The following is a 14867-nucleotide window of genomic DNA, read 5'->3' as shown; positions in this document are numbered from 1 at the left end:
ACATACTCATATGAAAAGCATCACTGCTGTGCACATATAAACAGACTGCAATAGTAACGACTCTGACGTTAAAATATGAGAAATTAGAACAGCATTCATAAAGGATCTTTAACTCCTGCATGTTTTAATCAGACCCAACACAAGGAAAAAAAAAACCCACAACAAAAACCAACCACCACCCTTCCTTTCATCAGAAAAACAGAAAGTACTGAAGTACTCCTTAACATCCTAATGAGCCTAGAAGACAAGGACTAAAATTACGCCAACCTAAAGAACATGAATGCAGTTTTGTGTATACTGAACTTTTCACATAAAAAATCTGGTGCTTGTTTCAGACTGTTGCTTTGTGGGTAGTATGATCCAGTCCCTAATACTTTTCACAAAAATCACATTGCATGAATGCAGTAGTACTTTAAAAAATTTAAAATGCAGACACATAATACCTGACAATATTATTCCTTCCCTGTAATGATGTAAATTTTTTTTATAATGTAAAATTCTTCTTTTTGAAAAGGATGAAAACAAAGCAAAAGCAAATACCAAGGCAGGTAATATCAGCTTCACTGGTTGAGGACATGCATAGCGTCGAGCTTTCCTTACTGCAAACTTCTCAGTTGGGATAGATTTTCCTGCAATTCTCTGTTTTAGACCATCCACTTGTCTACAAGAAGGGAAAATGGAAAATGGAACTGGTTTGTTAGTATTTTTTTCACCTCATTTCAATTAGATTTACTGCTTTTCTCTGAAATATAACATCTTAAAATTGTTTTACACCATGGAGACCAGATCTGTAGGATATATCTTTGCTGATAAAAGCAATTTTAACGCTAAAGGCAAAGAGAAAGTGAAATCTTTATGGTTAAAAGCAAGAAGTCACACAAGATAAAGACGTGGGGGGGGCGGGGTGGAAGGGCACACACAGCTGTATTATAAAAGTTTACCTGAATAAAGACACTATGTCCTCACCAGTCCTCTTCAAATCATCCTCTGGAAGCATACACAGAATTGCTGCCTTCTGGAATACATATATTGCCTATATCAAAAAGAAACAGAAACAGATTACCACATCTGATTTTGTGTATTTAATCAATACATTGAAGACTCTAATCTCTCACCACAATTGCTGCAGCAAAGTGTTTCCATAACTCTCAAGCAGGTAGAACTATAAAAGTTTAGCATTCCCGTTTTCACAAAGTTTATGCTGTAATTTTATTTTTAATGTTTTTATTAGTATTTTATACTTGTCAGAAAGTTAAAGGTATCTCCTGCAAAGAACAGGAGAATTTATTATGCAAACCACTGTCAAAGAGATGAGGTTAAATTACCTAACTGTTCTAAAGTCCACTACTGTTGTTGTATGATCTATTACATGTAGAAACATGCTTTAAAGGAACAGAAGGAAATACTTGACAACTGATTCAAGGAAATTTCAATAACTGGGTTTTGCAGGGAAAAAAAAAAAACCCATAATTCAATTAAAGATGCTTGCACTTCATGTTGAATATACTATTCTCTTCCTCTTTTGCCAAGAATTAGATATTTTAATTCTACTTAGAATTATACCCTTTTTAATTAAGATAATAAAACAGTAATCTATAGAGGAACAGACAATAATAATGCATAAAAGGTTATTGACACATTGGTTCATACTTTGAGAAACGTTTTTACAAGGAAAAAGTTATCTGATAGCCCAGCTTTTCTCATGTTGTGTCATAAAGCTTCTGCTGAGTAGGTGTGTCTGTTTATAAACACCAAACACAGTTTCTACAGCCAAGTTTTACTAGTGAGTGTTAGAACTTGACTTGAAAGACAAGTTTACAGTTTTCCTATCCCTCTTCCTTCTTCCACCTTGGGTAAATACCTCCATTTCTGGAGGGGCCAAAGCATTGCTGCTTATGGTTCTGCTGCTCCAAAACACGATACAAAAATTCATCCTTAAGCACTCAGTTAAAACATCTTGGTGCCATTGTGTCTTTATGAGTTTCTCAGGAAGGCAAACATTACACCTATTGCCCAAAATGAAAAGTAATTTTAACTGTAGAGACCACTGGTATATCACAACAAAGTCCCCCTGCCCATTTACCTTAGACCATTTGCTCTCTTTGCTGAGCAGGTCTGCATACCGATATGCTTGAAGCCAGTCCTGCTGGAAGGTGTAGCACCACATAAGCTCCCAGTAACAGAGATGATGAATCTGTTTCCACTCTTGCTGGGCTGCTATGCAGTCTTGGAACCTCAGTTGTGCCTATGAGTAGTTAAGGAAGAATGATGAAAACTAGCTCAATTACAACTCCACGTGAGACCAATGTCTAACTACAGAACAAATTCTTACCTAGCACCCAGGTGAAAAACACCTGACAAGTAAAATGAGATAAACTTTCAGTCTCACTTAGAGAGAGGGCTGGAATCAACACTGACAGTGAATGTGAACAGGGATAACACCATACTTATCAGTCCAACTGATATGTAGATAAATTAATTACTTTTTGTCCCTCAGGCTAAACACGAACCTTAGAAAGAAAAATTATTTACCTTTTCAAAATTTCCTTTCAGTATATCTATTCTGGCGGCATAAAAAAGAATAATGGAACCCTTGAAAAGAGATGAGAAAAATAACCAGTTAGGAGTTTGAGCTTAGGGAAGTACATTTCTGTTATAAAATTTATGAAAAATACACACATTTGGAAATTTGTGGAGGTAGGGTTCGAGGAGACTGTCTGCTTCCTGAAGGTTGGCTTCCCCTGTACCTAGAAAACAAAATAAACCAACCTCAATGTACTTAAAAAAATCCAAGCTTCATAGAGTAAGATTTTGTTTTCAAATCATATTTAACACATCAATGGATGATTGCTTTATGTGAAAGCAGAATTATTTCATAATATTGTGTTTCTATAAAACTAAATTCTCGTTTCAAAGATACTAAGTGCTTTAAAAATACTAAAAGTCTGTAAGTAAAAACAGACTAGAATTACAGAAATATTTTTAGATTGTTCCATTGTTGATCCTAGTTATAATTTTAAATCCCTCTAATTGCTTTAGCAAGTTAGGAAAACATTTGTCAGCTGCCTCTTCTCCTAATTTCGAACTCAGTAATGAAATACAAGTGATGCTGGAAGAAATGAAGTTCTCCTTAATTTCCTGATGAGCCTGAGGGACAAGTACTAAAATACTTCAATATTAAAGAATGTGAAAATATATGGCAAAGAAGCATATAGAAATAATCATGACTTTTAGCTCTAAATGGCAAAAGCAATTAATTCTGGTGTATAGGCTTTTTTCTGGAGACAGTTTTCACAACATCTGATGCTAATTTATGGATAATGACTTTTCTAACTTAATACTACTTTGCAATATTTTGCTGTTGAGACAGCCCTGCAAATGGAACAAGATGTTGGTATAATGCTATCCACCCTCACTGTTTCTGCAGACACAGTTTTGTCATGGATATTAAATTTAGATCATAATTAAGTATCCAGCAAACTCCTATTTGGCCACAATTTTGAAATTCAATTATAAAAATAAATCACAATATCTATCATAAGGTGTAGCATGACTGAAAAGCTACACAGTGGTCTCACCAAGGATTAAGGAGACGTAAGTATGATAAACCAACAGGGTGAAAGTACACAGAATGGCCCTCAAACTGCTGCCAGATGCGCCTTCCCGTAGTTGGCAGAGGCCCAACTCCTAAGAAATATCACAAACACATGCACAATTAACTATGAGTATACAGAGTTACTATTAATTTTTTCTGGCTAACCAAAATTCAGTTTTCCTTTCAGAAAGTATTTCATAATTCAGTACTTATCTCAAATCCAACGCAACCCTCTACCAAAAACATTTCTGCCACAGGAAGGAAGGAAGGAAGGAGAAAACTAATCTAACTCTTAATTAAATGCATGCATTTCAGTGCTTTGGTGAAATGGGAACACCACATGAACCATGCAGACACACAGGTCTACAATGCTTTCCCATTATATTCTGACTATAAGCCTTTCAGAATAACATCCTTCAACCTATGTTCTGTGGTAAACTCTCCCAACTGTTCCAGTGCTACTTGTTGGTGTGAATCTTCCTTCACAGAAAACCCTGGCTATCCTCAATTCCAGTCCATCAAGTCAGCCACTACTTTGTGATTCTGACCAAAATATTACCTCTGCTGATGCATCAGTGTCTAAGGACAGATCCAGATTCATGGAGCCTTACGCAGCTCTTAACACATGAGATTTCCTTTATGTTCCCGTTTAAACCCACTACATAACTGCTTGACTGTTTGAGAGGTGTTGAAATGAGTTCAGAGCTTCCCTGACCAAAAGCAGTGACTTCTCAGAAACATAGTTTTGCCTCAAAACAAATACTACAGATCAGTTTTATTCCATAGCAACTTGATAAATTATAGGAGAATTCAAGCACCACACAAAAAAAATTGTGATGGTATTTCAAAATCATTCCTTTTCTTTCAGCCTTTATTGCATTTTTAGTCAGGGAAAAATGTGTATTTTGGAAGAGCTTTGGCATGAACCAACGTTTTCAGAGGAAGAAACAGAATGAACAGGTCTCTACTGAAGTCTAATTTTACAACAGGAGAACCATATTGTGGACAAGCTAACAGCAATAAGACCATATGGTGACTGTAGCATTAAAAACTTGAGGTTCAGTTGTGTACTGAATTCAGTGGGTTATTTTCTTAGGTTTTTTTGCTTGAGTTTTGTTTGGGTTTTTTCATTTTTTATGGGGGTCAAAGAGTTTTAAAGAGCTGTAAAATACTTACAAAACAAATTACCAACATTTTTCTCATCCACAAGAGAAAGATATACCTAGATTCCAGGATGACACATGATACTCAGAAATTCTTTTTTCCAAAGAAATGGGCTGAGATTTTGGGTGGAAAAATGCAGAACTGTTATTTTTCCCTCAGTTACTGGCAAGGAATGTCAATTTCTGACTACATCAACTAGAAAAGAAAGCCGATATCCTCTACTTAAGGACCAGCAAAAGGAAAGGAAATTGCATTGGCAAAATCTCTTCTTAAGCAAACTGGTCATTTCCTATGGTTGCTAAAGAGTGGGGCATCACCATATGTGCTTTTATGCCTGTATCATCTAACCCATTTATCTTTTTAACAACACTAAAATACTGATAAACAATCGAGATTATACTTCTAGTGTGGAATATATGACATTAAATCCATCCAGGTTTTTATCTGAGAAAAAATTAATTTGAAAAAGCAAGTATCAAATTTAATACCCTATTGCCAGAAAATCCAATAAATTCTAAAAGTCGGAGGATCCTTCCTGGTAAAAGTGACAGCATCTGAAATAAATTTAAAAATAAAATGATAATTAAAATATGTACACTTCAAAAAAATAGTTAGATTGCTATAAATGTGAACCCAAAAGGCCAGCTACTATGTTAAATGCTATTACACATTAGCAAAAAAGTAAAACATGAAAGAACTTGAAAGCAAACATGCATGCTAAGCATTCTCCTGATCAACCAGCATGAAAACAGACAGAGTCCAGCTGTGCTTCCTTAGATAATGATAGATGTTTCTACCTTCAGCTGGTCAGAATTGATGGAAAATTGTGGGTCCTCTGGAATGAAAGTCTTATCTATTTTAGTATTACTTACAACCTACAACTGTCATCTTCCTTTGCCACTATTCCATTTTATTGGGAGTCTCACAGAAGCTCTACTTGTTCTTCCTGTTAGGGCACTGATTCAGGAGATCAGAGAGCATAATCGTTTTAGAAAAACTAACTGTTGAGATAATCTTTTACCCCTCTATTATAGCCATTTTTATTCCCTCTGTAACTGCATCATCCACAAAAGAAAATGTACAAACACTATAACCACTTTTTCAATGAGCATTAAGAAGCAGATCTACCTGAGGGTCAGTTTTGAGAAAGCTCCATTCACCCTTACACATTCTGCCCATCAGACACTTCTTCTGTTAAGCCTCCTACTGAGAAGACTCCATGAAGAATAGGAGAGGTCAGAGCACTTATGAACACAGAGCTTATGGTTGAATTTCAAAGTCTGGTGCAGATAGACCCGAATTCTTCTGACCATACTCAAAATTGGCCATCTCCAATCAAGATTGATACAGAAATTAACATACTGACAGAAATCAACTTTCACCATTGCCATGACAGATGTGTAACTGTAGCAAATAGTAAAGAAAATGCAATTTTCTTTTACATAAACTCAGTAAACCATTGTTCATTCTTCTAACTACAATTACCTATATGAATCCAGAGTATGTCACTGAGGCAAAAAAAGGATACATGAGGGAGTTAGAATTAAACAGTCACTCCGGCTATTCTGTAACCACAGTGTAAGCATCTTTAAAAATCCTGCTATACACAGGTAGATACAGTTGCTTTTTCACTTCAGAAATACATACATTAGTTATTCCCAGAGAATGAAACAGTTCAGAACAAACTAGTAAAAACAACCCAGAAAGCATGCATGCCAGAAGTTGCAGCTGGTTTCATATTGCATAAAGCCTCCAAAGCCTGTATCTCTACAAATGCGTAAATGTTAAATCAGTTACATTACTGTATCTAAAAAGACAGTCCTACAGAATTATCCCAATGCCCTTTCTGTAGTGGAAGAAGTCATACCAAGTTGAATGCTCCAATTCCAAGTTTCACTCCTCCCTCAAACTGGTAATACGTTTCATTTTTGCTTTTGTTCCCCTGAGTCATCTGTAGCACCTGATGGCACTCCCTTGCGATGGAGAAAAAGGAGGGAAGGGGAAACATGGCATAGAAATTTTATTAATGACTATGATTGATACAAAAATATTCCTTTCTATTTTGGGGGCATTAATGCCACTCCAACTGCTTATATTAATGTTTTCTAAGAGCTTACTTGTATATTTGGTAACTTGTCCTAATTTTGAGGCCACCTTTGATAAAGTTGATCATATTTTCATCCTGGAAGAAAAAGATTTAACTGTAAAATGTGATGCATTCATATTACACATAACACATACATAAAAATCCTCCAGCTACATTTACAGTTATTTATAAGTTAATGCACAGGAAACACTGTGAAAGTTTTTCAGTTACCAGATGCATATTTAAGACTGAAGTTAACAGTTGCTCTAAGTTGTCCGGAAACATTCCTTTGGTGCATGTTACAAATTTCAAAACTGAAGAGAGAGGTGAAAAGGAAAGTCAAAGTGTTACTTTAAGCAGAATTTGCAATGTATATAAATGAACCAAGAAAGCTCTCCACCAGATGGTGCCGCAGGAACGCTTTCAAACACTTAGACATGGTGATTCTGACATACACAAGGATGCCTATGGAAACTGGCAGAAGACAAACTGAAGAGCCCCTTGAACAGATGATACTCATTGCTAATTAAAGGTAACTTCTTCATGTATTACTCAATTCATGTGCTTATTAACCTGTAGAAAAGTCAAAACAAAGCCACAATGTACTTGTCATCAAAACTAATTCCTGAAAAGCAAGACAGGATGAAATTTTTTCTCCTAGAATTCATATAAAAGAACATGTGCTGGCATTTCAGAAATGCACATTTAAATACTTAGGGACAGTATATACAACATGGAAAATGAAAAAGCACCCAAAAAAGGCCTCAGAACAATCAACCAGAGGAAATGCTGGCTTCCACAAAAGGAGCACCATTTCGAAAGACCTCATCTGTCTTGTCTGCAAGTCTGAACACACAAAGGAAAGTGTTTTTAGTACAAGAATTCCATTTCCCTCTGAGTGGTTACATTTTTTTTATAATCACCATCCTAAGATGAATCATTGTCAGCCAAAGACAAAAAATATGGGGCAGGACAGCAATCAGCAGAGTGGGGTATTACAGTCAAAAGCAATACAGATGTGGTGTTTTAGAGAGAATATACATCTATGGGGTTTTTTATTATTTTACACAGTCCTAACTCACCTCCTTCAACAACTGTTTCAAAATTCTTTTCAAGGTTAAAACAGATCTGACCCACCCAGCAAAAATAAAGAGGGCTGCTTCCATTTAGTTAGTAAAGAAGCAAGCAAGCTGTAGGAAAGACTGGCATTCCATTAATAGTATTTCCTGATACTTCTGGCCAAATACTGGATCAAGTAGTTTATAAGAATTTGCCACAGGAACTTCATCTGACTGTAGTATCTGTGTGCCTCACTTCTTTCTCATAATTTATACTGGAAGAGACTATCTAAATACATTCAATAAATACTTGTTAAACACTCACATATGTTAAAAAAGTAGGACTAACTCCTGTTTTCAGGAATCAAATTCCAAGTTGAATTTGAAAAGTCTGTAGCATGAAGTCCCTGAACCACAACTTAAGTCAACAGCACCACACAGTATGAAATACCAGATCTTTCTGTGAGCTGAATTGTTACCTCAGCAAAAGCTAAGGCACGCCCATTTTACAAACATTCGCTACTGTGTTACTCCTGACACCATGTGCATAGACAGCAAGACTGAATTGGAAATTACATGTGTGTACCAGCTGAAGTTATGTTCTACCCGTTCATGCAAAAAATGACTCACAGTTTCAAACAACACAATTCCTCATACTGGAACATACTTTTGTATGGGCACAGGACACTGTTCAGTGTGATGCAAATCATTTAAACATACCATCTTGTATAACATAGCAATACACCCCAGGGTGATACCTTAGTATCTGAATATTGTCTTTGGTTATTCATACAAAGAGAGAACTTTGCTGAACAGCACAGTATTTACCATACTTTCAATCACTGCCATGAAATAACATTCACTAGCAAAAAAATTGGTTTCAAACATCATATCTATTGTTGGAATGACGTTTTACAAGTACTAATCTCTCTCCATTATACAGTCACACAAAATCAAAAATTGACTTTACCTGTACAAAGGTGAGAGCTGCTTTCTGTAATAAGCATTCAGCATAGCAGATTTCAGCATGCATTTCCTCTATATAAGAAAGAAAAGTTATTTACTATCAGCAAAGTCATTGTCAATATTGTCTTCTTGGGGTCAATGGAACCAACAAAATACTGCCAAGACAAGAAAAAAAAAAAAGAAAAAAGAAAAAAGGAAAAAAAAAGAAAAAAAAAATCTGCTGTTGCCATTTCAATAATTGCTCAGTAGTAGCTGTAATACGAAAACCCCAACAGAATTCTTCTACATTCCTTCTTCTCAGACAGAACATTGTCAGAGCTGACCTCAGTCTATGGCAAGAGCTATTTGATGTTCTGGTAGACGGCCTCCTGTACTTTTCATTGATTCTAGGCTTAACAGCCCACAGCAACTCAGTCTTTCAGTCCTCCTTCCAAGTCTTACAAGAAATTTCTGGAGATGAATGGTAACCCTTACAGAGGTTCAAGCTTTTCCTACATCCACTGAGACATTATCAACTGGTTTTCACCAAGTCATGCTTAACAAACTGAAAGCCCCAGGTAGACTTTCTCTCTTCATGCAGCACTAAAGTGCACTTGATTTGACACACGACACAAGTCGCTCCACACCCATGCTGCAAGACCAGCCACATGCACAAGGCTGCTGATGTACAGTGCATACGTGGTGAGTTTGATGTGTCCAAGTATTAAAGAGGATTCTTGTGCCAGGTTAGAAAAAAATGCATACTTGATTCTGCCTGAATCAGAAATAGATCATCAGCATTTTCAGAGCCATGAACAATGTACTGACACCATTTCCCAAAACACCTTAAGGCAAAACAGACAAGCACAAAACTTGTTAATATATTCAGATTCCAATGCAACTAATGACAAGGATGTACCCCTCTGCATCAATGATTCTTAAACTTTTGGGAGCTGTCCTAAGTAAAAAAAAGGAAATTTCCCTTCAGTCCTGTAATGTGTTGCGAAAGCATTCCTTTCTTAATACATGCATGCTCAGAGACAAAAAAAATTAGGCTGAATTCTCTACTGAAGCTTCGCATTCAAATTAGAAAAAAAAAATGTACATGGTTTGCATGTTTATTACTGCAAGATACTAGTCAAGTCACAGAGTTAAGCATATTTGTACACATTGGTAGGGGTAGCTCTGAGTTTTTTTCCCTTTTTTATTTTAACTGTATTATTTAACCACTTACCTTCACTCAACTGATCCACTGTCTGTTTAGAAACTAGATTGGACAACGATTCCACCACTGTGCTTCTTTTCCTGAATCTAAATAAGTCGTGCATGGAAGAAAAGAAAGCATACATTTCAACACAAACCTGAATTTAATTATTGGAATTCTTAATCATTTCCAACCAAAATTTACAGGGATTCTTAGCAAAATTATAGTTTGTAAACTTTTTCAATTCTTTCAGTAGTCTAAAAACTTGTATGCCCTCTAGGCTAAAAAGCCTATCCAACATTAAATGCATGCCTGCAACTTCAATTAATCTACTTTATATGTATGGCAGCTTCAACCCCAGTGCCACTCACCAGCTGCAGAGATGTCTCTGATGCTGGGCAAGACACTTGACCTGGATTTCAAAGTTTCATGAATTGCTTTTTTCTGTTTCTTAAATTTGCACTCAGCATCAGAACGAACAAATGAAAAGGAACTCTGTTTTCAACATAAATGCTTCAGTATTTTATGGTGGTTTATGGCAGATAAAATGTCAAAAAAAAAATCACATCGTTTACTTCCAAGAGATCTCAACTGTACATGTTTTAATTCCAAAAACTAATTTTTGACAAAAAATTACAAACTCAGCTTTACGAAGAAGCTAGAGAAACAATTCTCCATTTAGAAAATGAATGCAATCTGAAAGCCAGGGAGTCACTGATTATAAATACTAAGCATGAACTTATCATTTGTTTACACTGCTCTTCACATTGACAATTGTGGGCTACTGACAACAAGATTATGACACTATACATTAATATAATGCATACAAGAATTAAGGTATAGTTATACTAAATAGTTATACTAATTCATCACCTTTTAATGTTTAATTGCCTTTCTCTTGCATTTTTATGAGCTTTGTGACAGACTAGATCAGAGTACTAATGAATTAAAGTTTATATCCTGCAGAGATGTACTGCAGCTGTCTAGACGGACATCTAATCTTCAGACACACTGAACAACACAGTTCAGATGAAACTGCAAATTGACAGCACATCTGAAAAAGATGCAGAAACTGCTGACACCTTCTCTTCTTCAGATAGCATCTGATAATGTTTTCATATTTCTTTTCTTTTTTGCCATGGCTAAGACAATGATGTTAAATGTCTAAATGAATATTTAGCAGTCATTTATTAAATCATTGTGATAAAATATAGCCTAACCAATATGACGAAGAACCAGTAAAGCAGAAATGTTTTCTATTTTTGTCAGAGGTTTGTTAAAACTAGCTTTCACAACCCATTTTCTAAGGTTTCTTTGCTGTTCAAAGGAAGACCAGAAGCCAAATGTTCAGTCAGATGATTTCTGATATGAATAATAGCTCTTTCATTTTAAGGCAAGCTAAACACATTTGTAACAACAATAAAAAAAACTTATATGGTTTTCAGAAGAAACCTCAGTATAAACTTAATTGTATTAGACTATTGGTTCAACCTTTGGAAACAACTTTTTAAATAAGACTGTTTTCATGCTGAAAGGGAAAATTCAAAATATAGGCCATTAAAGTGTTGGAAAACAAAAGGTAACAGTTGTCAATAGCTCAGACAGTTCAATTGTGTAATGCCAACCTATGTGTAGGTTTACACAGTGAACCAACCTTTAGGGGCTATTAATACCTAAATAGGGTAAGTCTGTTGTTTCCACAATACCATGTAGAAAAATATCCTCACCAGTAATAGTTGTGTTTATTTTACACCTTGTATTTTATCTGCACCTTTATAAATTTAGACCACTATCATACAGACAAGAGTCTGCTTTAAAAGCATACAGAGAACTGGGGTATTTCACAAAGAATGTTTATTGGATTCAGTATCTCATGGTGGTTGGGTTTGCTTGGGCTTACCTTTGGCAGGTTTGCAAAGCATCCTTCATAGTAGAAATTCCCATTTGTATATCCTGCTGTTCAAAGGTCATTGCAGCTTGCATAACTAAAATAGTGCTGTATCCAAGTGCATGGTACATACTATCTTTGGACCTAGGGAAAACATGAATTTTGTGCATTTAAGCAACAGTTTACATTGCAATACAAAATTAAATGCAAAGGCACTTGTAATAATTTGTGAAAAGATGGAAGAATTAAGCAGGAAAGTAACAGACCTGAGAATATAACCTCAAAATATCACCTTCCAATAAGCTTGAGTATAGCTACAGCTAATTTTAAGAGATAATATCCCTGGCCTACCACTTTCTGCACCTGAGCTCTCCAGAGCATTAAAAGCAAACACTTGATAGCTGTATCATCCTTCTCATGTTTCATTTAAAGCTGTTCTTGAACTTGTCCATACAACACCAACACATCATCCTTAATCCATTCTTACTAGCACCAAGCAGCAGAGCAAGAACATTACTCCATTCTATTAACATGGGCTACATATTCTTCTTGCCAACACACCCCTCAATATCACGTGCTCCTTTCAGACACAGACAGGAGAAGAACAGTGGAGGGGATTCAGATTCCAGTCCTAAAGATCAGCCAGACTGCCTCTCCACAAAGTCACAGATAAGACACGTTTCACCTATGCCCGTCTCCATATTCTTTAATTCCCTACATCTGCACTGCCATGCTTTTCTTCTCAGCAGAGGAAAGGCAACAGGGGAACAGGGAGAATTAGTTAGAAGATCAAGACCAAAAGATGAGCTTAAAGATAAACACCAGACTCAAACATAATATGAAACATAATGAAAAGAGTATTCAGGAGTTTTGTTCCAGCTTTTCTGTATTGTGAAAAGCAGTTTTATTGTCCGAATTATTTGATCAAAGATGTACAGAATAAGGTCTTGCTCCCCAGCTTTTCTCCTCTGTGTGAGGAAAGACAGCTTGAAAGATAAATTCACAGATATGTTCACAACATGTTTCTAACATAACAATTCAGTGCTTCATCAACAGTTTTTGAGATTGTTTTAATGACCCAAAAAATAAATTAAAAAAAACCCAAACATGGATAAATGGTTTCAGATAAAATAGAATAAATTAAACCTACTATCTTCAGAGGCTTTAAATTAATCTTCAGGTACTAGATACTGTCTGTTAACAACAACTTCAGGAAATAACAGAATCTCACCATGGACGAAGTAGTTCCAGCGCTTCAGAGAACTTATTATTTAGAAATAAGTTCAGTGCCACTGAACATTCTTCCAGAGCACATTTGAGATCCATCTTAGACGCCCTAAAAAACAGATTCTTAGTTTACTCAAACTGTAAATATAAACAAAAAATTAAAAAATCTATTCCTTATGTAACACAGAAGGTCTTTTGTGGTGACTTTGTTTTATTTAGTTCTTAAAATTTAGCTTTTCAAAAACAAATCATATGCTTAACACTTTATCTATGTTACACAGGTGCACCCTCTGCTTATTTAAGCAAAGTTTATGGCTTTGTCCTCCTATTCTTACCAGAGAAATTCTCAAAATTTATCACTCTGCCCAAGCTCTCAATCTTTCCTATCAGTACAAATGCTATTCCAGACTCCATTCATACCAGAATCTCAAAAGAGGTCACAAGATTTTCATCAAAAAAAAGCAGTAAACAGACATTCATTCAGCAAACAGGTATACTACAAATAGTCCTGTCAGAAACCTGTAGATATGCCAAGAGCTTTTGTTTGTCCTAATTTACTTCAAGTAAAAGCACTTGCACTTCCTTAAGAAGAAGCCATTTCAACAAATCCATTCTTTGGCCGGTCCTGCCTGAAATACTCAGGAGCACACACAAATTATTCCATGGGCCAAACTGGGGACAAACTGACTCGCATGGTAGTGACATACAGCTAGAAGCTACACAGCCATCAATGTGCACAGCTGGATCTGGAAAAGATAATCTCCCTACAGCTTTAAAACAACAGGTTTAAACTAGATAAAGGACATTCTCCAAGTAAGGTTAAGTGGTAAGCAGTGGTAAGCAACAGATCATGTCAACAAGATAAATATTTAAGTACTGACCAGAAGAGAAGAACTCCAAAAGAGGAATTTAAGAAGAGAAAAACAGAGGAGAGCAGCTGCTCTAAATCTAACAGTAACACACACACAAAACAAAGAGAGACGTGGACATGAAAATATGACTTGACAGGGGGCTTTTTTACCCTCCAAAGAACAGTGTTGAAAAAAATAAAAAAGGACTTGCTTATAAAAACCATAATTTTTTAAACTACTCAATTGAATTAGCTATTTGCAGGAATACCATCTACTAGCAAAAAAAAAAAAAAGTCAAATAAGTATTTTTTAGCAAGATTTAAAGGCTGATTTTCTTCCGAGTACAAAAGCAAGGACCCGAAATAACACATTACCCCTACCCCCTGAGTGTTTACATACTTCTGTATCTTCACATTTCTGTTTAACAAAACTCTTTCACTTGGTTCATGCCTAGATAGATTACTCATTCCATTTGCTCTGCCTTTCCTGCTAGGAAATGGGTTAGCTGCTTTCAAAAGTTTTTCAAGAAGGTAAAAAAAAGGGTGAGAGGAGAGTGGGGGAGGGAAATTTTCCTTCCTTTAAATACCAAATTGGCATTAGTTGTCTTTAGTGGCAAAACAAAAAAAGCACCACCATTACATCAGTAACTGAAGTTCATATCTACTAGACAGCAAGAATGAGTCTTCATTTTTTTTCATAATTGCACACTACAATTATTTTGTGACTAGCACTAAAGCAGGGGCCTGTTCCAAGTCTCTTCCCATACTAATGCCAGGGTCCATACTAAGGTGAGTGGAATCTTCAAAATTACAAAGGCCAAATGGCCCTTTTGGTTCCTCTCCCCTTTGT

General features: G+C 35.9%; 1 protein-coding gene across 2 annotated transcripts in view; it reads right to left on the bottom strand.

The window, feature by feature from the left end:
- TTC39B (tetratricopeptide repeat domain 39B) overlaps positions 1-14867 on the bottom strand; it is a 71956-nt gene that overhangs the window by 10958 nt on the left and 46131 nt on the right. For both annotated transcript variants that reach the window (XM_066180822.1, XM_066180823.1), the window contains exons 3-15: positions 13172-13276; positions 11953-12084; positions 10083-10159; positions 8874-8941; positions 6877-6941; positions 6627-6732; positions 5248-5313; positions 3579-3687; positions 2680-2747; positions 2533-2592; positions 2084-2245; positions 942-1033; positions 541-661 (exon numbers count right to left, since the gene is read on the bottom strand). In XM_066180822.1, coding sequence (XP_066036919.1) covers positions 541-661; positions 942-1033; positions 2084-2245; positions 2533-2592; positions 2680-2747; positions 3579-3687; positions 5248-5313; positions 6627-6732; positions 6877-6941; positions 8874-8941; positions 10083-10159; positions 11953-12084; positions 13172-13276 — 1231 coding nt within the window. The remainder of the gene's footprint in view (positions 1-540; positions 662-941; positions 1034-2083; positions 2246-2532; positions 2593-2679; positions 2748-3578; positions 3688-5247; positions 5314-6626; positions 6733-6876; positions 6942-8873; positions 8942-10082; positions 10160-11952; positions 12085-13171; positions 13277-14867) is intronic.

The sequence above is a fragment of the Chamaea fasciata genome, unplaced genomic scaffold (genome assembly GCF_029207755.1).
Source record: "Chamaea fasciata isolate MVZ Bird 193981 ecotype frontalis unplaced genomic scaffold, bChaFas1.0.hap1 SCAF_4, whole genome shotgun sequence".
NCBI classification, from domain to species: domain Eukaryota; kingdom Metazoa; phylum Chordata; class Aves; order Passeriformes; family Sylviidae; genus Chamaea; species Chamaea fasciata.
The sequence above is the reverse complement of the archived record's forward strand: the minus strand, read 5'-3'. Positions and strand labels throughout refer to the sequence as shown.